Genomic DNA, 23,983 nt, shown 5'->3' with positions numbered 1-23,983 from the left:
CCGTAAGGAACTTAAGGAACTTGCTTTGTCTTCCTTTTCTGACCAGTTCTTGGTAAAAACCTTCCTCAGAATACCTGTACGGATAACTTCCCAGGAGCTTTCCGGTATAGAATGTATCAGAGTGAATCGATCTTCATTTCTTTTTATTCAGCATAATCGCTTTCAAGGTCGATAGAGCGCTTATAGCGATCTTCGAAATATTCGAATGAATTTTTTTAAATAATGCTAAAAATTAACCTCCAATAAATATTCCAATTTATTGGAAAAAAATCCAATGAAACGTCCAATAAATGTTAAAACATTTCGTCAAGTCTACGCCACATTATCCGTAAGGCTGCCAAAGAGTAGTCCAACATTTCTCAAGTACAATACCCGATGTCTGTTAGAACTTATGCTTAAAAGAAATTCAATAAAACAACAGTACATTTACACCCAGTACAAACATGTGCTCTTTACGCTTTATTCACTAGTTTTTTTGTCTGTTTCTGTTGTTGTTACCGTAATGTTAAATTTCGATTAAGAAATGCTATCGATTCGCTGTTCGTATTCGTAGTAGTTTCGTTATAAATGCAGCTACGCGTTAAACCTTAATCAACCATTTTGCAAAAAAACTCTCGGTGCGGCAATAGCAACACCGTAACAAAACTGTTTGCTTCAAACCGTACTTGTGCCTGTGTTGAACCATCGTACCCTGGGAGACACCCGTCCCGTAGGCCATCTCCCACACTTGTTCGACATTGAATGGTGTACCACAATCGAAACATAAAACAAATCTTCATCCTCGTACGCGAACAAAGCCCTTAATCCAGCGTGATACGTACGATGTCCGGTGGAAGCATAAAGTTGTTCTTGCGCAGCGGTATTTCGCTCAGCTGCTGGTCAACCGGGGCCCGCGTATCGTACAGCGATGGACTCTGGAAGATGATGCCGAACGTGCCGAAAATGCAGGAAATTGTAAACACCCACAGAAAGAACCGATCCAGCACCATCGAGACGAACTTCCAATCTTCGACGATCTACGGAATGGAGAGAATGGAAAACATACAATCATTATCGTTTTTATACTTTTTACCTTTACAATATTAATAATTTATTTTCCTTCGTTTATTTAAAATACATAACATAGTACATTTTGATTATAGTTTCCGTATTTTCTCTCAAAATGACACACTTTTATTGAAAAGAATATTTTTTCGTTAGACAATCTATTTGAGATGTTTCAAATAAATCATTATTCCTTCCCACTTTCCTTCGCCTAATTCAACCAACAACCATTTCTACGTAACTGACCAAATTGTCCACCTACCCACCCAGTTTACGGAAGGAAGAAAAAAAAACAACAAGTATCATATTGCACTCAACAATGGCAGCAAATGTTGTGACGACAAACACAAAAACATAGCCGAAGAAAAAATAAATAAACTACCCCACCAAACGTGCCCATCGTCCCGTAGATCATTCGACCGTAGCGGCCGTGCCATGGCGCGCACCGGAAACATGATTGATTAATATGCATATAATTCATCCGAAAATTGAATGAAATGCTACGATATTGTTTTAATTTTCATCCAGCCGGGAACCGAAGCCAAAAATGGACTCATCCTCTAGTCGTTGGTGATGGAACCCTTAAAATGGACACAGAGAGAGAGAGCGTAGTGAGGGTGTGTATCAAATTCCCGAAATACCTTCCCACCACGGGGTCTATATCAGAGGGAAATTGGAAGGAGTCTGTCCCGCGTAGCCGGGGAAGTAGCGAAAATGATATTCAATATCACCATCCAGCGAACACAGGAATGATGCTGTAGATTTCATTCAAATGGAAATATCATTTTTAAGCCATTGGACAAGTTCATTGCTGTCGATGATTAATTAGTTCCGGATTTTGACGCGCTGCGTGCTGCGGCATGGTGAAAGGCAGTTTGGTGGAATTTTTTGGTGTAATCTACACCGACGATAACAACAACACTTCCCAAAAGCAGCAAAATGGTTTGCCATGCTGATTGGTTTTCGTTGGTTGCAAATTAGTGAATACGAGAACTCGATACAAACTGCAAACTGATGATTCGGGGTAGATTTTCATCTGTTTTTCAACCAAAACACACCACACCGAATGGACAAGGACTTTACGTTCTATCGAACGATGTTTACATGGTTGTTGACAGGGCATTGGTGCAATTAAGATTTATTATCTTCACCATCAACAACCAAAGGTGCAATAACCGTTAGCACTGGTGTTAAAATAAAATGCCTCGCGGAAATTGTGGAACGTTTTTGCCACTTTATGCTATATTTTGTTGAAGACAAACACACTGAGTATATACAATTCCACTTGAAGGAGAGAGAGAGAGAAAGAGAGGAAAAAAAGTATGGAAATGGAACGTTGGAAAAAGTGGAAATTAATTCACAACACACAAGTACGAAAGCAAACACAAACGCACAAAAAAGGTAGCCTTCCGATAAGGCACTGATAAGCTGATGCATCAAATGATACGCACTCTCACACACACACACACACGCAGAAAATGTCTACAGTGCTGAATTTAATTTGCCTCACTTTGATTGATGACCCTAATTATCTGCCGGCTTTTCTCCTAAAAATATCCGTTTGATCCCCAGCGTGGAAAAGTGTTGTTGTTGGGGGGTAGAGGATGTACCAACCCAATAAATTCACATCCCACTTTGCGCCTACACTGGCAAAAGAACTGAACGCACAAACACGCACGAAAAATGGCCAAAAAATTCAACTTATATATAAGTGTAGCATACGAAAAGGAATACAAGAAAGAAAAAAAAAGCTTCTCGCGTACCATATATCGCTTCCATCGTGGCTGGACTGTCGGATATTCGTACATCACACACAGCTCCTGACAGATCCTGGATATGTAGGACATGCTAGAAGCAGCAACAACGAAAAAAAAAACCGACTCACATTCCTATCCAATCGTACCAAAAGATAAAGCGTGACATGAGGTGAATGGCAAAATGGTTCAGAGCGCATCACACGCTCAACATTGGCTTTTGTGTGGGTCTTTTGATATTCGCTTCCGGTTGCCTTTATAACCAATAACCATTGTTGTACAACGGTGTGTTTTTTGTTTTTGTTTTTATCTTTCTATCTTCTACCTTGCCCAAAAAGCAAACGGTTCTAAACGGTTGGCGAGATAACACAGGACAAAAATATATTTTTACTGGAAAAAGGAAACTCCAGTAGAAAGGAACTTCTCAAGCGATATTATGCACAGTTTCGTGGACATTTACTTTTCGTCAACCATCGAACACTAAACGAAACGAAAGAGACGTTACCGTTTCTAACACACATAATTAATGTGAATATTTGAGCTACTTTTACATATGAACGTACACATCTTCTATCTTGTCTAAGTGCTCAGTGTTGCGGCAGGAAATAAGCAAACGAGCGCCATTCTTCTCTCCATTTCCCGGAACTTGTACAACGGTAGTTCCACGATGATCGGAGAATAGAACGAACCATAGCTTGGTACTAAATGTATTGAGGGAAACATTGGATTGGACATTTTCCCCCAGTGACCTTACGCTTTTCAAGACATTCTCGCTCATCCCCAAAAACGTGTGACCTTTCTAACGCTTCTATCCCACCACACGGCGCAACTAACTTTGCTGCTGGAACCATCTTTAACATTCTGCTTCTGCTTGCTCGCCGTTTCATGGTGAACAGCGATGACGGACAGCCGGAGTCATCGTACCATCGTTTTATGTTAATCACTTGGGATTTATTTTCAGTAAATTTAATTATCCTCCTGAAAACCGTTCGGTCACCGGCGTTTCTGTTCTGTGCGCCCGGTTGATGGTAGAAGATGCTGCTGTATTGCTTTGTAATTGCAGGCCCATTTCCTTCCCGTTGGTCCATACCAACCGTTCCCTGTCCATTCACGCTGCTAACGAGATTCATCCGCGACGATGATGACGACGACGAGGACGTCCACGAGGTCCGCACCGGTGCGTCCGCGCACCATTTTAAGGAGGAAACCCATCGTCATCAACGATCGTGGGACGATAAACGGCAATAATCTTTATCGTTCCGATGGACTCGATGGGAAGGCTCGATTAAGGAAAATCGACCAGAAAATGTATTCATCATCAAGGTAGGATGAGTGCACACTTGAGCAGCAAAAAACAAAAAAGGAAAAGGATACGGCGGCTAAAGGTAAGCCAACAATCGCTTGGCTTGATGGCGCACTAATGATGGCACGTAAATCACATAAAAAACAAAGCGAGGGAAGTGTGGTGGTGAAGTTTTATGCGAAGTTTTTGTTGAGATGAGATGGTTTTTTTTCTTTTTCAACGAACATAACCAAGCCGTTAGCACGGTTTGGTGCTCACGCGCACGGTAAATAATATGTACGCACAACGATTTGATCCCTTCCAGAGGGTGCCATTAAATAGTTACAATTTTGCAGCAACCGTACACTTACTAAGAGGGCAACGGGTAACTAAAGTGTTCTTCAACGGTTTTTTAAGGTTAAAAATTATGTTTTCAATGGTGATTATTTGAAAAAGTTTAACAAATTTCCAACGTTCTACACGAGAACATTCTCGTTTTTCCATAAGTTAAACTTTAAAACGTTATTTGACTATCTTATAGTATCCTATTATACTCAGAAAGAATAGCTTTATATCATTAAGTAGGAAATATAACTACTAACAAGATCATAATCGATAGATGTAAATACAAATTAATAAACTAAGGTTTGAGTTCGATTATTAACGCTAGCTGTGAAATTAGAGCTGCGATAACTGGAGCGAAAAATACGTTTAAAAACAAACTCCCTGCAAGTCAAATATTATGACAAGAAAAACTCAAATCAATCTGAAATTTCTTGGAGAAATTCTAAGTATCGATTTATAAAATGTTGTTTTGAGAAAAAGCTCAACTTGGAACTTTGAACATATGCGAATTGTTCTAGGAACTTTTTACATTGGAATGGGGAGAAACTCATCTTCGTTCCAAGAATTTGGAAAAAAAAGTTATCAACCTGACTGTACATCTGCTATTCATGAAAATGTAATGGAATTCCTTTAATTCTTTAATTTACGAAAATGATCTAGTTACTGCACTAAACATTCAAAGTCCTTCCTTATAGTCCCTGCATTGGATATTGCACTTTCGCACAAAGTTCAAATTCATCACTTAAAATTTAATTTACCACCCTGTTCTACAAGATACTCATTAACGATCCTTTTCTTTTTTATTTGATTTCCTTCGATCCTCCGATCACTAAGGAGCAAAACCTTGAATCGTAATTTTACATAATGCATTTCCCATCGGCTAAACGAACGCTCAAAACATGCTTCACCGAAAACTGCTTACCTTTCGCAAATGACCCGAACGTGTTTCTTTTGGTGTCCTTTTTTATTAGGGAAGGACATGATGCAAAGCACCAAAAACACACACAAACCCGAAGGATAAAAGTTGAACACGTCTCGTTCAAGTGCACACGCACACACGCACGGGACCCTTCACTGGACTGTGTGACCTCCACAGCAAAAGGAAGCTTTAGCGCCTTAGCCTAAGCTGAACCCTACCGGTTAGTTCCGTGACTTACGAACTCAAATACCCCATCAACTTTAATTAGGGCTTTCCGTCCGTTTTGTCAGCGCTTTTCCAGCAAATCTCCTTCCGTGAAAACATGGCCCAAAACTTACATCCTTGGTTGCGGGACGGTTTCACAAACGGTCTCACAATTACCTTTACCTGCATCGGACACAACACAATTTCGACGGTTTTCGAAACGGTATGTGTGGGAGCGAGTAGCTTTACGAAAGCTTTACCAGGAAACACCGAGCCGGCAAAAGGAAAAATCGGCAACGAGATCAAAACGGTCGGACACTGTCCAAAGGCCGGAGGCAGCAAAGAGAAACAGAAAAAAACCTACAGGGATTAAATTTTAATGATCATTACACTCATTTTGTCCCGAAAATCTGTGCCGGTCACCAACCGCTTATGAGAAGCGAGTAAGGCAGAAGCCCCCAGAAAAAAGGACGAAACGATGCATTAAAACAAGGGAACAAGGGAGAGCACCCCCGGGCTCGAAGAGTCCACTTTCAACTCCCAAAGGTGTAGAAGGATTAGAAAAATTGCAAAGTTTCTTTTACTTTTCCTTCTGGCCCCGTACGCCGCCCCACAAAAAAAACCCTCGCCACGCACCGTAACGGACCGATTATTGGACGGACCGTTACTAAAATCAAGAGTCAAACATTACCTTTTGCCAAATCCTTCTCTTTGGTGTGCTGCTGTCGACTCCCTTTTCATTCAGATGGCAATATTTATCATCAACAAAAAGCCAATTCAAACAGTGAACGAACGCCACTAAGTTCGGGCCATCTTCTTGTGTCGGGCGGATACAAAACAACGCGCGCGCGCTCGAACTCGGCAGGCAGGCATATAATCACGCTACGGCCACCAAGCCCGGTTTCGTCGAAAACAGAACCACCACCATCACACCCATCTTATCCGCTTATCAAAGACATTCATCTGCCGTTCGTTTCGTAACGCTTAATGGTAGGCCATAATAGGCGGCCTCACCCGAGTGTCGGATAAAGGAAAAACACCAAAAAAATACATCCCTCAACGAAGGCCATGCTGGGAGAGAGAAAAAAAAACCCCGGAACGCGTAGCGAACCAAACAAAACTGAATATTTGTCAAATGGCGCCATCCTTTTTTCCTTCCGTCGGCTTGTCGTGCTGTGTACTGTACGTGCGTGGCACGGGTTGGGCGACAAAAAACTACCCCACCACCCCCCTCGGGCCCAAAAGCTTCGAGCAAACCCATCATGTACGCGCTGGTACCGTACCGGCCTAGCTCGTTATCATTTTCATTAAGTCAATTTAACATCATCTCATTGCCGTTTAAAGTGGCCTTATTATTTATCCGAAATGCCGCCCGTGAGCGGTTCGGTTGTGTAAGGTTTTTGTTCACTAGGAAAGATGGTGCTTTAACGTTGAACTGGTTTTTGTGGATTTAATGCTGTTAAATCCCCGGGTGGGATTTTCGAGATGGTAAATTATTCTACCCCGAAACCGTTGTCATGCTTTGACAACGTAAATTATTCAGATGTATCTATCGATATAATGAGTACAATAATTTAAAGGATTTTTTTATTTCTAGGTATGAGATACTGGTACGAAATAAACTATTTAATTATGAATTATTGATAAAATAAAAATATAAGCTCCAATAATCTATTTTGCATAAATTCTTAACATTCTTAAACCTCATTTTCAGTAAAGTTCTTGTTCGACCGCATTTGATTCAAAAATGGAGAGAGACATGAAAGAAAGATTTTCTTTTTTTTTAATCTCAAAAATGTGTTCATTTTTCGAGCTTCTCAGTGCATATCTTGCTTCATATAAGCTTTACATATATCAATATCTTTCCCCCAGCAAAACAAATTCATACATGAGGGAAAATTGCGCTTTAACCCTTCAAAGGATTCTGGATAAAACATTTTCCCCACGGATATTCATCGAGCTGGAAATACTTTGATTATTGAACCAATCACACAATTAGCAACGGCTTCTATCAACAATAGGTCCGCCGCGCTCTCACAGCTCAATGATCTATGAAATTCATTCAAATCAAACTGAGATTTCTAATCCCACGAAACCGGAAATACAGTACGAAAATCCAATGCGTACATACCCGTTTGTGTGTTTGCTAAAGGACACGGAAAAAGCGCTCGTGATCAAAAAAACAACGACAACCGTGAAAGCACCACCACCGAGTCAAAGAACAGCATCCATCCAGCCAGGATGGAACTTCAGTCTCTCTAGCGTACAACAATGACCAAAGTGTGACGTGTCCGCGGATGGCGACAGAAAAAAAAGAACCTTTCCCATAATAATACAAACCAGCGCAATGGCAAAGGTCTGGTACTGAAAGGTTGATGCTTGTAAGATTGAAGTGACTGCTGAATAACAACGCCTTCGCTCACGTGTGTGGCCTTGCGCTTGTTCGCTAGCAGCAACAAAAAAACCCCCCCGCGTCCATCCGAAATGTACGTGCGAAGGGACGGACGGCAGGCTACATAAAACGCAACGGACGCCAGAACGGTTCATATACGATGAGATAGTACTTTGGGATCAAATCGAGCGAAAGAAAGCTGAAGGGAATTTTCAATGAGCTGTAATGGACTGCCATCCCTTTGCCGGCCCAAAAACTAAACCGGCCCGGGAGTGACCCTAACGACGGCGAGGCCCCCAATGGGCTTTGATGTTGGAGAGGAAAGCAATTTTCCTACCCGTTGCACCCTTTTTTTTTTGTTTGGTTCATCTCGTCAATTCACACCCGCTGCTGCACTGCTGCTCATCACACCATCCGGTTCTGCTTAAGCTTTCAGCTGATCGTCCCTTCCGGTGATGCTGAGCACTTGTACATCCACACACACACAGACACAGACTAACGCAAATAGAAAGGGATTTTGTGCGGGGGTGTGTGGGATTTCGGGGACGATAACCTCCCGCGGCAGCCATTTGTTATTTATCATTTTAACTGCTCTTCTTCACCGGTCGGTGTGCTGCTTTGCGCCGGCCAATCTTCTACCAATAGACGGTGCCCTGTCTATCGCTTCCACGCCTGCCTGCAAAGCATGCGGTTAGTGCGGACATACGCGTGGCCTGTACGCGGGTTTTCCGACCGCAGCCGCAGAACATTTTTCAACGTCCCGGTTACGTACGGTGGCCGCGTGAAATATCGACGTCGATCAGCCGCGCTGATAGGAGAAAACACCGGGCACATGTTTTGCCCTGCACCTCTACGGTACGAGGAGGCCATTTATTCTCCCTCTCCATAAACACCTTCCACATACGTTTCTTGCCTTCTTCACCCCTCCCGGTGGTCCTATAATCGTAGATATTCGTTCTTTGCGCACGATTTCATTTTCGCGAGCGCACGTTCCCTTTCTCTCCCTCTGTGTGTGTTTGTATGTATGTAGTTTTCCCAACCCATCTTTCAACCAGCACCCTTTTCCACCGGGAAGAATGTTTTTTTCCTCGATGCTGGCGGTAAAGGCCACACCGTGAAATGGCCACTTTTATCGTTTCAAAGTAATGTTGAACAAATAGTGAGGCAACCGATGGCAACCGAAACGACCGTCGGCCAACTGATGCCGGTTCACGTTCACCACAAAATACCTGAAGCACATCAGCCGCACAAACGATGTTGATAAGCGAAGATAAAATTAACAGCATCCATTTTTGTCAGCATAAATATTATTATTGCATTTGTGCTGTGCTTTCGCTGGATTCCATTATGCGCGTGCAAATATGAGCAGGAAATTGCATTAAAATATGTTGTTTGTTTACTGAGGCGATTTTTGTTTTTGTTTTAAACCTGGGCTGGGTATAATTTATTTCCAACCTTTTCAATATTTAGGACAATATTCTTTATTTTCAAACTTCATTAAAAAAGTAGAAAAATAGTATTCAAAAATTATTTTATAAGTATAATAAGAAAACCATTCGTTTTAATATTACAAATAAACAACTTATTTAAGTTAACAAATGAACTTGTGATCGGGAATCCTTTTCGCATTTTGGAACTTTTTCATGCTCAAATCGATTCTGTGCAAAGCTTTCTCGACTGACAGGTTGAAAGTTTTACCGTTGTGAGAATTGAGAAAAATAACGAATTTCACTTCGGAAAAGTTCCAAATAATTCTGAGAATTCCTGATCTACTAAGATATATTCTAGTTCAACTCAGAAATAAAACCCAGAAATAGCAACAACTTCGGAACTTGAAACTGAAAACCCTGTAATTTCGGCAAAAGCTCGGGAACTATTGCTTCGTCCACATTACACATATTTTACTTTAATTTTGAAAATCCAATAATTCCATTGTACCACTAGAAACGCTCAAAATCCTCTAACATTCACAAACATAAATTTGTATATCCTTTATATATGTCTTTTCCTCAACAGTTACAAACACTTGCCAAAGCACATATTTCCACCGGGAACAATCTGTAACAATATTCTCATTAAACCGCCAATCAAAATGAATCTCATTAAAGCACCAAAGGTTAAAACCAGCGAAAAAGAAACACCAAACGGCCCGCGCACGTTGGCGAGCGAATCCTTTCCGAACCAATTCACCCGTTTAACCACTAACGGGGGAAAGCGGTTCCGTTAAGCTGTATAATGTGCACTGTAACAACTCGCCAAACCATAAACACCGATGCCAACTTCTCGATTTCATCATCATCCTACCCGGGTACCGATCGCTTTACGATGCCATTCGCATTAACTTAAACACCTTCAAATAACGATTTCCGTTCGACAAATTGATGGAACAAAACACGGTAGCGCAACACAAGGCGAACGAAAGAATGGGCGGCCAACAAACGGCAACGGCGGTGCGGTGAAAAAGGCTAATTTCAATTCCACCGCCAATGGGCACACAGCCACAGCCGTCTGTAGCGTTCTACAAACTGGCAGCTGCTAAACTCGATTCAAGCGAAGAAAAGCTACCCAAAAGTGGTGCCGCGCTCGTTAGCGGCTAAAGAGCAAATATTTTCCCTGCTGCTGCCTTAATTATGCCATCTTTCTAGCATCGTCGTGCTTAAGCGGCCGAAACCGATGCCTTTAATCGATACCCAAAAAACCAAAGCGGCCAAATGCTATTTGCAACTCGTGCGCTACACATTCATCGGTTTGTGCGCTCAATCACCACCCGCCGGAAAACGGGGTCACTACCCCTCATCCGGACGGGACTTTCCTGAGGCTGAGACTGAAGCTTCTCGGTGGATGGAAAAGGTGTGCGGCTTTAAAAATGGAAATCCAATGTAACATCAGCCCTAGCTCCAGAACTGCTGACTCCTTTTTTTCTTGTGTGTCGTGTTTCCTTTTCGTTGCCCTTTTTCGTCTGTTTCACCTACCCTGGCAAATTCCAAATCCCTCCCCCTCTATCATCCCTTTCTCAGTCCATTTCTGCTTGATATCTTTTAAAAACTCATCCTGCAGCAATCTTTTTATCCTTTCGAGAGAGAGAAAACGCCACCACTCTTTGCCCACCATTAGAACCTGTAGGAGCTCACGGTTTCAGTCCTGGTCGAAATGTGATGTTCTTTACGATTACGGTAATGGCCGTGGACCTGGGGGTGTGGAACGTTTTTCGCATGAACAACCAACTCAACGCCTTTTCGCATCGATTACGCACCACAGGTCCGACCGACCGACCGACTTCAGCTACATATTTGCCAGCGAATGGGGCAAATTTTACAACGAAAAACTGAAAAGCATCGCATGGTGGAGGGAACACAGGCGTCGATAATTCACCTTTAAAGCTGGTGCTTTTTTTTTTAATCTATCCCTTGTGCTGCGTAAGCGATCGATTACGTACACGCGTTCACACTGAATTCTTATTATCTCCCGACAAAGCCAACATACTGCAGCGTCACCGTATGCATAATGGTGGCAAGAATAGGTAGGAATTACTTGCTCTTTGTTAGCAATTGTCAGCAACCATTTTTGTTCTCCTTTCAAAAAAAATATTCAACCAAAATTCCTCTATTACAGATGAAACTTTGACTGTACTCTGTTTTGAATGATTTTTTAACACTATTTATCACACTCTGAGAGTGATAAGGTGGCTGCCATTTATAGATTATTTTATTTTGAACTGGAAAGTGTTGAGACAGACCTGAATTCCTAATCACAAGAACTTTGGCAAACTGATATACTTATTCTTTAGAAAGCATTCTTAAGCAACACACTGAAAACTTTGCCAATATTTGAATTAAGAATGCTTATAACGGCATCGATTTCACCTTACAAAAGTTCCAGAAAGACGTGGAAGGAATTCCGACATATCTCGACACATTCCAGTTCAACTTGAAAAGAATTTAGTTTAGCCATTTCTGATATCTTTTTAAGTTAAAGTGGAATATGTAGAAGTAGGTGTGGAATCTTTGGATATGAGGCATGTGTCGATCGACAAAGCTATACGACGAGATCGAGAAGTTCTTAGACGAGACCCACACAGTGAGAAGAATTCTTGATCAACCTTGACACATTCCAGATTAACTTGAAAATATTCCAGAAATGGCTTCAACTTTACCACTTGAACTTGATATTCCTGTTATACTGTTACACTTATTATACTCCCTGCCGTCCAATTCTAATCAAACTAATGTTATAATAGCTATTCAAAAACACAAAGAGTCCTGAATTCCCAACAAAGAAACTGGACGTTGGGATGGTTTTTCTTTTCTTTTCCAACAGAAAAAATCCGTTCCCGACCATACCCACCCCTTCAATAGAATCAGCACCGAATCGCGTTCTGGACGTCCTTCATTCGGTTCACAACAACATCACGCGCTCATCACGTTCCATGGAGAGTAAATCAAATCAAAACATCCCTCTGTGCCGCTTCGGAGGAAAATTACATACGCTTACGACCCCCAACAGCACCAAACCGATTGGCTTCAGCGAGCTTCTGCGAGTTCCTACATGTGTGTGTGTGTGTGTGCTCGTATGAAGAAAAAGAAAAAGGCCCACTTTCAACAAAACCATACCAGCAGCCCTTGATCAACAGCGACCAAAAGACCGTTGTGTTCTCGGGTTTTGCCGGCCGCAATGTTGGCAATCGAGCTGCAGAAACAAAATAACTGTGCAAACAAATAAACAGCTCCCAGCATCAGCTACAACTATTTACCCCTCCCCAAAAGGGGGTTCCATCCTTTCTTTCCCTTTCGTTTTTTTTTTTCTCTCTCCCTCTCTCTCTCTCAACAAATCGTATCTTGCGTGTGTGGGTGTCGTTTTTACTGGAACTGAAACCCTCCACCAGACGGCAACTGTGGCAGCGCTCGGAGCGAGAAAACATCAAAGGAATTTCTCACATTTTTGCTGCATCGCATCCACATCCACGTATCCTTCCGACGTTTTTCTCCATCCGCGGCAATGGAAAGGGAAGCTGTGAACACCAAAGATTGGTGCTTGGGTAAGCCAAGGAGGGAGGGAAGGAGGAAGAAGTGATACAGGAGACACAAGGACACACCCACGACCACGACTTCACTGTGCACATACAAGAAAATCGACGACACCGGCAACCAGAACACTCCTTCGGGCACGAACATGAAGCATACAGATTTTGGTTTTGGCATGGTTTGCTTCCTTCCCCTTCATCGGGGTCTCAACCGCAACAAACCCCCGCCAACCCCCAACCCGTCCAGCTTACTCTCGGAAAGCCATTAAAACCGGCATGAACGGCAATGCTCCGCAGTGAGCGTACTCGTGTGCACACGTCCAACTGCTGCTGCCCTTGCTTGGTTCGGATATGCTCACACTGCCTGTTCGCACGGGTTTTGTGTTTATGCTGTTTATGCCGAACTTGACTGTATATACATCCACCCACGGTACCGTTCACAGGCCAAAAGCACACGTTTTTCCCATTCCCACAACGCTCGATTACATCATTTTCTTATAATGTTATTTTAAACTCTCCCTCCACGCCACTCAGCCTCGCACGACCATCGGCTTTGATTAGTGAAGGCAAGACATGCCTGGAAGCCCATATTTGTAACCCATTCGAGCAATGTGGCACCAAACCATTGCTATGCCACTTTTTGCCTCAAAAAGAGTGAACGAGAAAGCTGTTAAGGGGAGCAAAAAAAAAACAATTTCATTTTTCATCGATATTTAGTGTAGCAAAGGAGAATCAAAATAAAGAAGCAACAAAATAAAATAACATAAAATAATTTTATTTTTATTATATTTTTCAAATCAATTTTAATCAACAATAATTTTCCACACTTTCTATACATCAACATTCGATGGAGACGCCCAGCCTTTTGTAGCTTTCACCATGTATACGCAAGCTAGTGAGCGCAACATCTGGTGGACTAATTTGAGTGCAGTGCATCACACCAACCGTAACCCCGTCAGCCTTTTGTAGCCCACTTGCACCGCATTAGCACAGCTCTTAGCAACACACCCTAGTGCTATATCGAAAAACACAATCACCCTCGTATGGTGTGCAACTTTTTCGGATGCTGTCGGACAACGTCAACAAAGAACGGATGCTTCGTACGGCTCCTTCACCTTCACATCGGAATACCGTTGCACATGTTTGATCTTCCCACTACTGGTGGTGCTTGGGCTGGTGTTTTTCCGCGTACCGCACATGTTGTCGAAGCTAAAGTTCACCAGCGAACGAATGCAACGGGTACCGGGGTAGACAAAACAGGAAACAACACCCGTACATTTCGGTGATTGTGAATTACCGAATACCCATTTCGGGGGCTCATTTACTGGACCATCAGCACCGGATGCATACCGTTGGGAAGGTGGGGGGAAAGGGGCGGTACTGGCAACCAACAACTTGCATGCATTAGAACGAACTTTAGAGCCAGCCTGTGACAATAGGCGATGCTGCTTGTTGTATTGTTTGTGTTGTACGTGTGTATGCATTTACAAAATGAGAGAAAAACTTTCCTTCCCAGTAGGAGGTGAACCAGTTTCATTAGAATTTATAAACTATTTCACAATAGTTTAGTTATAGTTTTAACACTATTTTGTTTGTTAAAACTATTCGGGATTGTTTTTCGATAAGCTTACTGTTACTGCCTTAATAAACCAAACTACATTTGATTGCTAGCATCCAGTTCAAGGAAAAACATTATAAAACAGTATTTAGAGATGTGGAAAATTATAAAATGAGCAATGAATTACTCATTTCCAGGATTTTCCAAAGACTTTAAATTTCCATCTGATGTTCTTTACATCAGTTACTACTACTTGAGGAATCATTTCGTGGTTAAATTTACGGACACATATCTTCAATTTCTTGACTGGAAATATCCATCATTTTGTCGTATATTTAAACTCACTAAAACTACTTTGTCAAGTTTAATTATAAAATATCTGTAAAATAAATAACAATCAATTTAAAAAGGTTAAATGCATTCTTAGGCATAAAATTTTAATTGACACATATAAATGTCTAGGACATTAATTGTGAGACGAATTTAATTACTTACTATTTATGTTGCAATGACAAGATTCATACAACATTTATATTCATATCTAGCTACTAAATTCACAAAGCAACACCCACTATCTTCTGACGAAAAAAAACCCCCCAACGGCATCTTCATTTCAAATTGTATTAACTAGGTGAAATTTAATTTAAATTTCCCTTCACACGACAAACAACGAAGCCTGCACTTTAATCCGCAATGCAAGCAGGGAGTGCATGCCAAGCAAGAATCCATTACCAGGAACTGCAGACCTCTTACGAATGCAAACCGATGCTGCACGAAAGAACAGACACACCAAAGAACCATAAGGGAAGGTTGAAAGCGAAGGTTTGTTTATGACACCGTAGCGTTCAGGGAGGGGCGGCTTCAGCAATATCTGCATCTTCCGTTTGTGCCACAAACTGCAAACTCCCCTCTTTTGGTGCTACGACGTGTGCCAAGGTGAATAAATGCTAAAGCGCAACAAGAAAACCGAATGTCTTCGGCAGTTTGTTGCTTTGATCACAGCCACACACACATCAGTGACTAAAAACGTAAATAGGGACCGAACCGGATGGTTATCGTTCGTCAAAGCTTGAGTGCATTTCCTACCTGCCGACCGTCAGCTGCAAATCGGTGTGCAAATCGTGTTATACTAAGCCAATTAATCTATTGGACTGTAATCAGCATAATAGATTACGTTCGATCGGCAACTGAATGGGTATTAATTAGTGTGTGCCTTCCGCAGCAGGTTCGCTTTTGAAGAAGATGTGCCGAGGCTGCATCGTCCACGGTCACTGACATTGATCGTTGCATTATGATGTAATTAAAACAACGCACCATAATTGCACTTGCACTATACATATGTGTTGTGATACCCATCAACATTACCAACCTTCCCCGGCATCATGGAGTTACATCCACTCCCAAAAGCACCTGTTCGAACCTGTGCATAATTGTAATCTTAGATTAAGTATCGCATCACATCATTATACGCATTGGAACAACCGCACTCTAATCAGATGACAAATAAATGCATGTATCGAATGGGAAATGTAAATCAAAACCTTATTTTTATGCTGTTCATAACAAATCTGTCTTTTTTGTTCCATCGACAAAATGATACATCTTCCGGCACACACTTAATCGCTTGTAATGTAGATGGATTAGCATAAGTTAATTGTGGAGTACGCATAGAGAGTACCTGTAATTACCATAACCATAAATTTGAGTTCTCCCATTCTACCCCCCTCCCCCCCATTTGCATCATAAATTACAAAACAGTGAAGGTATGAGTGTTTTTTTAGCCTCCTCAAAATTTTCTTGCCACAAATACAAATCTCAGGTAATCTCTACCGTGTAATTATGTTTACCTTTGATTACTCCACTTCCGATAGGAGGAATCGGGTTTTTTTTTCTCGGTGAAGGAACTTTACCAAACGCGCGTACCTATCATATCGAACCCGATTATTCGGAAGGGGCGTGTTGGCCAACAATAACGATACACAGTTACTCACCTCATTATCCTTATCAGCGTCCTTAATGTGCTGGGCAATAAATCTTACCGCCTGTATTGCGGACAGCACCTCCGGTGATAATTGCTTCGGGATGACATTTTCCGCCTCGACTGCGTTTGGTGAACCGTAAGCCCCCAAAAGCACGTTGTGGTGGTGCAACATATTCCGGTACCAGATGTTGTGTTTTGTGCAAAAATAAGCAAAGACCACAGCCATTTTGTGTTGATAAGTTCCGTCCGTTCGGCCCGTCACACCAGGTGAGGGTGGCGTTTATGCAATGGAAGAATGTGGTGGAAGAAAAACAATTTTAGAAATCATCCTTGCCATCGGTCCGAGACGACAACCATCGTCCGTGTTCCGTGTCGCGACCCTTTGGAAGGGCTACAACCGCGCTATTGTTCGAGGTTCACGCTCGGCAAGAGCGTGTGAACATGCACAAAGCGCCACCGAAACAGCTCATAAAATAAATCAAAATTTAATTATAAATTATCACCCTGAAGAGCGACCTCCCGTCGGATGGAAGACAATTTTGTGGAGCAAAGCGTCTACGAGAGCCCAGTTTAGGCTGTTGTAAGGTGCTCTGTGCCTCCGTGTTTATATGTATAGTATTGGTCTTGCATTAATGTAGGCTTTTTTTTAAAAAATAAGGAGTCCGACTTACCTGAACCGTGCGAAAGATTAACTCCTATATTATCGAAACTGTCACCACCTTCCTTAAACTCGCCGGGAAAATCACTAACACTAAGGAGAGAAAGGGAGAAAAAGAGAGAATTATTTAAGCGAACAAAGTTGAGTAAGTGAGTCCGTTCGTTAATGAAGCTAGTATCCGGTCAAACAGGCCCAGCATCCAGAGTAAAGCTGGATCAAAACCTTACCGTACCGTATCGCAGCGTCACGGCATTCGGAAAAGCAACAAAACCCCCCCGAAAAAGGAAAAGGGAAACGATACCGTACGACGACGCTACGGCGAACCGGTGTCAAGTGCGTACGGTTTACGGGTACGTTAAGGAAAAGGTACCAAGGATGCTTGCGCCAAACAAAACATAACCACGCACTAGTGAACCGTCTCTGTCTCGGATGGTTCCAACGACAGTTTGCTACTATCATCATCATACATCTTTCATGCCAAAGGCCACCGCACAACAAACCGAACGGTAGTCGTCTTATCGGGCCAATTTATCTGCCCCTTTTCACGTGAAGCTTTCAAGCGCAACACACACACACACACACGAGACGCGCCACTAGAAGGCAAGGAAGCACTACACAACCCAAAAGGGCGTACTACTAGTGTTTGTGTTTTTTTTTTCTTTCCCTCCTTTCTATCCTCCCCCCTATAGAAACCCTCCCAACCCTCGGGCTAATGAATTTAATAATAATAAAATAATGTATTTCTCCTGCAACATGTCGTGGTACAAACTTCGTGGTCTTCTGCAACAACATTGCCGCATGCCAGGACGAACAGCATATATCCTTTCATTTGTTCCACCATTGGGGAAAGGAAGTACACTGTGCACACTACGTACGGGTGAGTGTGTGTACTCACAAGATCGCTCAGTCAACCGTAACAACATTGGCTATATATGTTTGTGTGTGTCTCTGTATATATACATTGCCGTGTTCTGCAAAACTAACTAGAAAGTGCTAGGTTTAACAAACTGTACATGATGAAATGAAACTAACTTCATCCGACTTCCTACAAGTGCATCTGCGCTACAGGAATGTCACACGCTGGGAAGGAATTGGAACCAAGGAACAAACAAAAAGCTTCCACACACCACCGTCCACCCACCGCCGCCCGTTCTTCTTCATCAGATTTTGTTAAATCGTTCTCTGCTCGCCTTGGGAAAGTGTGAAAACATGCTGGGTTGGTTGCAATACGAGCACGTACGTGTAAAATGGCTTTGTTAATTTGATTACCAATTTGAAGTTATAATTTCTACGGCTAGGATATCGTGCTGTGTCCATAAAGAATGCATGTCGTTATCTTATTTGATTGTTTGGTGTTGATTTTGATTATACGGATGCATCAAAACCAAGACAAAAGAGGATAAATAAATAAAAATAATTATTTCTTTACGGATGAAGTGACTAGCTTTACAGTGCTCTCTAACAACCTACAATTGGACTAAAAATTAAACAACTGTTTTTACATCCTGTATTATCTCTCTAATCCATTCCGTTCCTATCTTTCTAACGTTTTCCCATCACTGTAACAGACTCCATACTAGAAACCAAACAAACCAGTAGAAAGATGCGGGTTTGCTTAACGGCAACAAGAAACAAATATCAACTATTTTCATCTTCACCACTCTTCGACCAAAAAATATGGTCGATTGAATTTAATGCTACTTGAACACTTCGCATCTCTTACCTATCGCTTATGGGCTAATTTCTTTATTAACAGGAAAATAACTCCATCCACTCTAGTGGCGATGGTCTGGCCCCCGATAACGATGACACATTTTATGGATCATCGAACATTAAACTCAATTAACGGTTACGACAACGATAATGATCATTACCAGCGAGAGCCCCGTGTCTCAAGCCGTGCCGGGCAACATTCAATCGAATGTTGAATCCTCGCCGAGGGAGGAATTTGTTTTCGCTTAGAATGGACAGTAGGAAACCCAACAAAACAACAAAAAAAGAATTGTAACCAGGAAACAACAACCTGCACATTAAAACAGTACACACAAAACTGCATCCAAAGAGATTTCTGTGCGTGATGGGGAAGGATGCGAAAAAAAAGAACATGGCACCAAACATGGCGTTGCATGCTGATTACCGATTCCCAGCAGGAACCTGGTAACTAGAACGTGGTTGTGAAGGTTTATGTTTCCTTTCGTTTTTCTTCACACTTTTTCCAGCAAACGTCTCACGATCGCTTGCTTGCGTATTGATAAGAGAAAAAAAAGGGAAAAAGATAAAAAAAACAACCGCTCAACTAGGCCGAAAGGAAACTGTTACCTAGACACACCCACCGATAAGGAGCGAAACGGATCAAATTTTACGACCGGACCATGGGCCATCATTTGTCACTCAGCGTTCTCGCTAAATCCGATACCAACGCGCTTACCGTGATACAGCAGGACACCCAAACCCGAGGGCGCTTAACCTTACCTCATTTCGATTTCGTTCGTGTAGCCATTGCTGGGTGTGGAATCGTCGTAATCCGGCAGCGTGTACTTTGCCCGACGCATCATCAAGATCTTGGGCATTATCTCCAGAAACAGCCTCCGGACGAAGGGTGACATTTTATGTGTCGATGTGCTCCTGGAATGGAAGATTGAATTGATGGTTATGTGGGTGAGAAGGGAAGGGGGGGGGGGGGGGATGCGAGGTTTCCTGCCCTCTGAGGGAAAGGGTGACACATTCCCACTCCCACACTGAGGTAGCCAAAAATGGCCATCAAATACCGACATCACTTTACCGATATGAAGGTATGAAGACATTCAACACCAATGCTTCATTTATACGTTCTTTTTATCCTTCCAAAAAACACCTCCCCGATAGGGCGAAAAATCATCGGCTTTAACCGTACCTTATACGGGAAGTTCCTCCGAAAGACGCTCCAAAAGATGAACTCCAAAGTATTGTTGGAAAGCAAAACAACACACATGTGCACACATTGAGAACGGAACTTGCGGAGAAATGAATAAAACACTCAACTGCTATAAAAACCGTAACTCCGGACATCCTTTAACGCGTCTTCGTCGTTGAATCGCGCCTCGGTTTGCACATTAAAAAAAGAAGCTTAACGTCCGTACGACGACGTGCCCAAAGATTACGACTTTGAGAGGCGTTCGAGTCAAGGACATAGGCTTTCGTCACTCACAAATCACCCAATGGTCAGTGGAAAACCGTAGGCAAACCGAATCCGCAAAGCCGGACACACACATGATAGATGGTTTGTGGCTCCACTGGATGGTGTGTAGAATGGAGCCCCAAAAGGCTTCATTCTGTGACCGTCACCAAGGAAGTAACAAGTGTTAATTACATTACTCGCCAGCACTCGTACGTGTCGCGATGTGTGATGCGTATTGCCACCATAAGGGTTAGTAGTTTGATCCCAGTTCTCGTAACTCGTAACCAGTATAGTCCTCTTAAAATCTTAAAGCTTTCGGGACGGTATAGGACACGGACAGACCGTTTTAATGGGGAACCATAATTTTAATATGCATTGCGTATGGTCAATGGTTGACCACAGGAAACAAATAAAAAAAACCCCGGCACAAACGAAAGGTGGAAAAATAATAATGCTCACTTTTTTATGGGAAGAAACACAACCACCGACTTTACGACTGCTATACTCGGCAACAGACCACCCCCCAGCTAATGTGAAACCCGCAAAAGTCATAAATTTGAGCCAGCCCCGGTACGTACAACCACGACATGGAATGGACGGAGGATGATACTGTAAATTACATGCCATCCACACATTACTACGGACGCATATAATTACAACTCCCTGCAATCGGGACGCATTAAATTATTTATCGTTTTCCCATGAGGATCGTTGCCATAGGCCATGTTAAGGTAGGGCGAGGAATTGTTTGTATTGATATGGTGATGATGGGAAAAATTTACTATACCAAGAATGTTTGGTATTAAATTTTACAATAGCTTTATGCACCTTTTATGGACTTGTTTAGGTGAAGCATTATTTAAATTTTAATTGGTGATTATTTCCTATAGATGTATCGTCAAAATAGATATATAACATAGAACATCCTCAGAAGTTGGTAGACATTTATGAAGAGCAATACTTTTCCAGAGGAAACATATCTCCAGTTCAAATTAAAAGACAACACTGGAACTAACTAGTATCTATGCTAACAATTCGCGTATTTCATATCGTCACTGCGGTAATTCCGCTAGTAGACTTTACCACTGACATTACCACGTGCAAAACTTCTTCTAACTTTGGTGAAATCGACACCAAGAACAACAGCTTGGGATATTGGCTGGATCGGGAAATCAAAACATTCATCTTAAGAGCAAATTGGGATGATTTTAGTCTTCAATTGAAACATAACAGTCTCAAGAAAAAATGGTTTGAAATTTCTGAATTTCCTTGACTTTGTTGACCCTGTACGGAAACATCCTTTACAGTTAGTCTTGCGTACAGTACTCACTATATACCTTTGCAAAATGAACTCTGTCTATACTCAGTGAATGTGTATGGAAGTATAATAGTGGAGCCGCCACGATTCCGTAATAATCCAACGAACCTTCGGTAAGGTGGCGTCCATAGTATCAACTTGGTACTTTCTTACTACTAGGCTACGTAACTACTCGAATTCTCCCATTGGAGCCTTTGCATAGTAAAAACCACGGAACAAAATTTTAAATCTAATAGAGCTTAGATGAAGTTGGACAACTTTTGCTTCAAAAATGGCCCAAGATACGTCCGGATAGATACACTAACAAATCACTCGCCTTTATTAGGAAAATTCCTCAAAAGGATCGATGAATACTAAAATTGTATTTCACGTCCGAAATGCATTTCCGATATTAATTTGCTACGAACATTGGTTAATGATTTAACAGACAAAAAAACACATCCTCAAAGTTCAATACATTTGATTCCAATTTCTTAAGATAACCGATACTTACCTGTACCAGACGTTAAGAACGCAAACAGTCGTCCAAACCGATAGCGATACAAGGATCATCGTGAAGAGCAGATACTTGCCCAACAGTGGCACGGCTAGTGATGTCGGAGGGATAATTTCGGCCAACAGCAAAAAGAACACAGTCAATGACACCAATATTGAGATGCAAAGCGTGACCTATTAGGCGATAGAAGGTAGAGAAGGAGAAAGTGTACAAGTGGGCGCGTTGAAGTAAAAAAAGCCCGATTGATTGTCCATTTGTCCTTTTTTTTGAGGCTCATTTTTTTGTTGGTAAGATTCACTTCAAGACACTTCACTCAACAATGCTTCGAGGCGGAAGTGTATGGACCGTGGATCAAGCAACAGTAAAAAAGCGTACCTTCTCGCCCGAATCACTCGGCAGATAGAACACCAGTACCGTCAGGAACGTGATACCGACACAAGGTATGATCAGATTGACCGTGTAGAAAAGCGTTTTTCTTCTCATCGTAAGTTTGAACGTGATGTCTGACGAGTAAAGGAGAAAGAAAAGCATAAGCAATTGACCCAGCGTATAGCAAACTTTGGCACTTTGGTTGAGGAATTAGCTTTTTTCTCTCTGCACACCTGAGAATGGTTCTGGACAGCAAGGGTAGTATTCCTCGTTTCGACTAGCCGGTACTTCCAAGATGTCCCATTCGACGGACAAGTAGAACTCGCTCAAATCTATCCCAATCTGTACGAGATTGCTACCAGGAATCTACAACAATTAAAGGTTTATTAATATTAACGTAAAGTACGTCTTTCTACAACGCTCATCACCTGATCCAGATGACGCAGTTCCACCTGTGCTCCGTTGTACGTCCACGAGCCAAACTTCATCAGACACGTCTGTTCGTCGTACGGAAAGTATTCGACGTTCATCTCGCACGATGATTTGTAGATTGCCGGTGGCTCCCAAAATACCTCCCCAGTGTACTTCAGCGTTGCCTTCGTCATGAGTGTCACCTCATAATTGCCATCCCAGTTGTTATACAGCACAATATCGGGCAACCAGATCTGTTCCGATGGGACGTACAGCATCTCCACACCGCCGTACTCCTCCGGATCCCAACGCAGCTTATAGTCGAACCATTTCTGCTTGACCCACAGATTCGTGGTCATTACCTGGTTCCGTAGGCTCACTTCGATTAGCTGCGACAACTTCAGACCGAGCCAAACGGTCAGCGTTTCGGTGTTATTCACCACTGGCCGTATCAGGCGGTTGTAATTGCTTAACAGATCATCGTACAGTCTTTTGGCGTCCGGGTTCGCTTCGATGTGCGCTACCGATGCTACGGAAAGGAAACGAATTGTTTAGATTTTGAGCAAAAATTGTTTCACTAGGCGTGTTTGTTTTCCCACAACAGCAAAACACCATCACACGCCCAGCCTTTATGCTTGACCTACCCTGTGCCGAGCTGGATGCGACCAGACAAAGGAGAAACACTTTCGCATTCAACATTTTGATGCAAAATTCGGTGGATATCAGCTTCATTTTTGCGAATCCTTTAACTGCACATTAATCATTTACTTTTTACCTTTATACGATCACTCGCTCACATCACAGTATACCATACAAACCGCTGGGCAAATTCACACTTTTAACCCGTTTTTAACTATCCGTGACCCAGCACGCCCATCGGTGCTGGTTGTGTTAGAAAAACCCCGTACGGATGCTGCAAGGAAAAATTCAGCATCAAAACGGTCCACTCCCGTGTACGGGTGAGAATAGAGAAAAATCGATAAGCACCCATAATGGTGAGAGCTGATAGAACGAATCTCCGTACAAAAGCACGAAAGCTCTCCGTACACTCCCGGAAGTTTAATGCGCATGCGTT

The 23,983-nt window shown here is 42.3% G+C and overlaps 1 protein-coding gene across 2 annotated transcripts in view; it reads right to left on the bottom strand.

The window, feature by feature from the left end:
* Positions 1 to 23,903, bottom strand: part of LOC125764706 (acetylcholine receptor subunit beta-like 2) — a 54,745-nt gene extending 30,842 nt beyond the window's left edge. Inside the window, exons 1-9 of one of the 2 annotated variants that reach the window (XM_049429238.1) lie at positions 23,553 to 23,900; positions 22,926 to 23,437; positions 22,731 to 22,863; positions 22,504 to 22,631; positions 22,126 to 22,301; positions 19,630 to 19,782; positions 17,171 to 17,250; positions 16,510 to 16,619; positions 426 to 1,016 (exon numbers count right to left, since the gene is read on the bottom strand). In XM_049429238.1, coding sequence (XP_049285195.1) covers positions 801 to 1,016; positions 16,510 to 16,619; positions 17,171 to 17,250; positions 19,630 to 19,782; positions 22,126 to 22,301; positions 22,504 to 22,631; positions 22,731 to 22,863; positions 22,926 to 23,437; positions 23,553 to 23,640 — 1,596 coding nt within the window. In that variant the 5' untranslated portion in view covers positions 23,641 to 23,900 and the 3' untranslated portion in view covers positions 426 to 800. Of the gene's footprint in view, positions 1 to 425; positions 1,017 to 16,509; positions 16,620 to 17,170; positions 17,251 to 19,629; positions 19,783 to 22,125; positions 22,302 to 22,503; positions 22,632 to 22,730; positions 22,864 to 22,925; positions 23,438 to 23,552 lie in introns of those variants that run through there. The other variant, XM_049429239.1, reaches the window with a different exon arrangement.
* Between the last annotated feature and the right edge of the window lie 80 nt (positions 23,904 to 23,983).

The sequence above is a fragment of the Anopheles funestus genome, chromosome 2RL (genome assembly GCF_943734845.2).
Source record: "Anopheles funestus chromosome 2RL, idAnoFuneDA-416_04, whole genome shotgun sequence".
NCBI classification, from domain to species: Eukaryota; Metazoa; Arthropoda; class Insecta; order Diptera; family Culicidae; genus Anopheles; species Anopheles funestus.
This window is presented reverse-complemented; position numbering and strand designations above follow the sequence as displayed.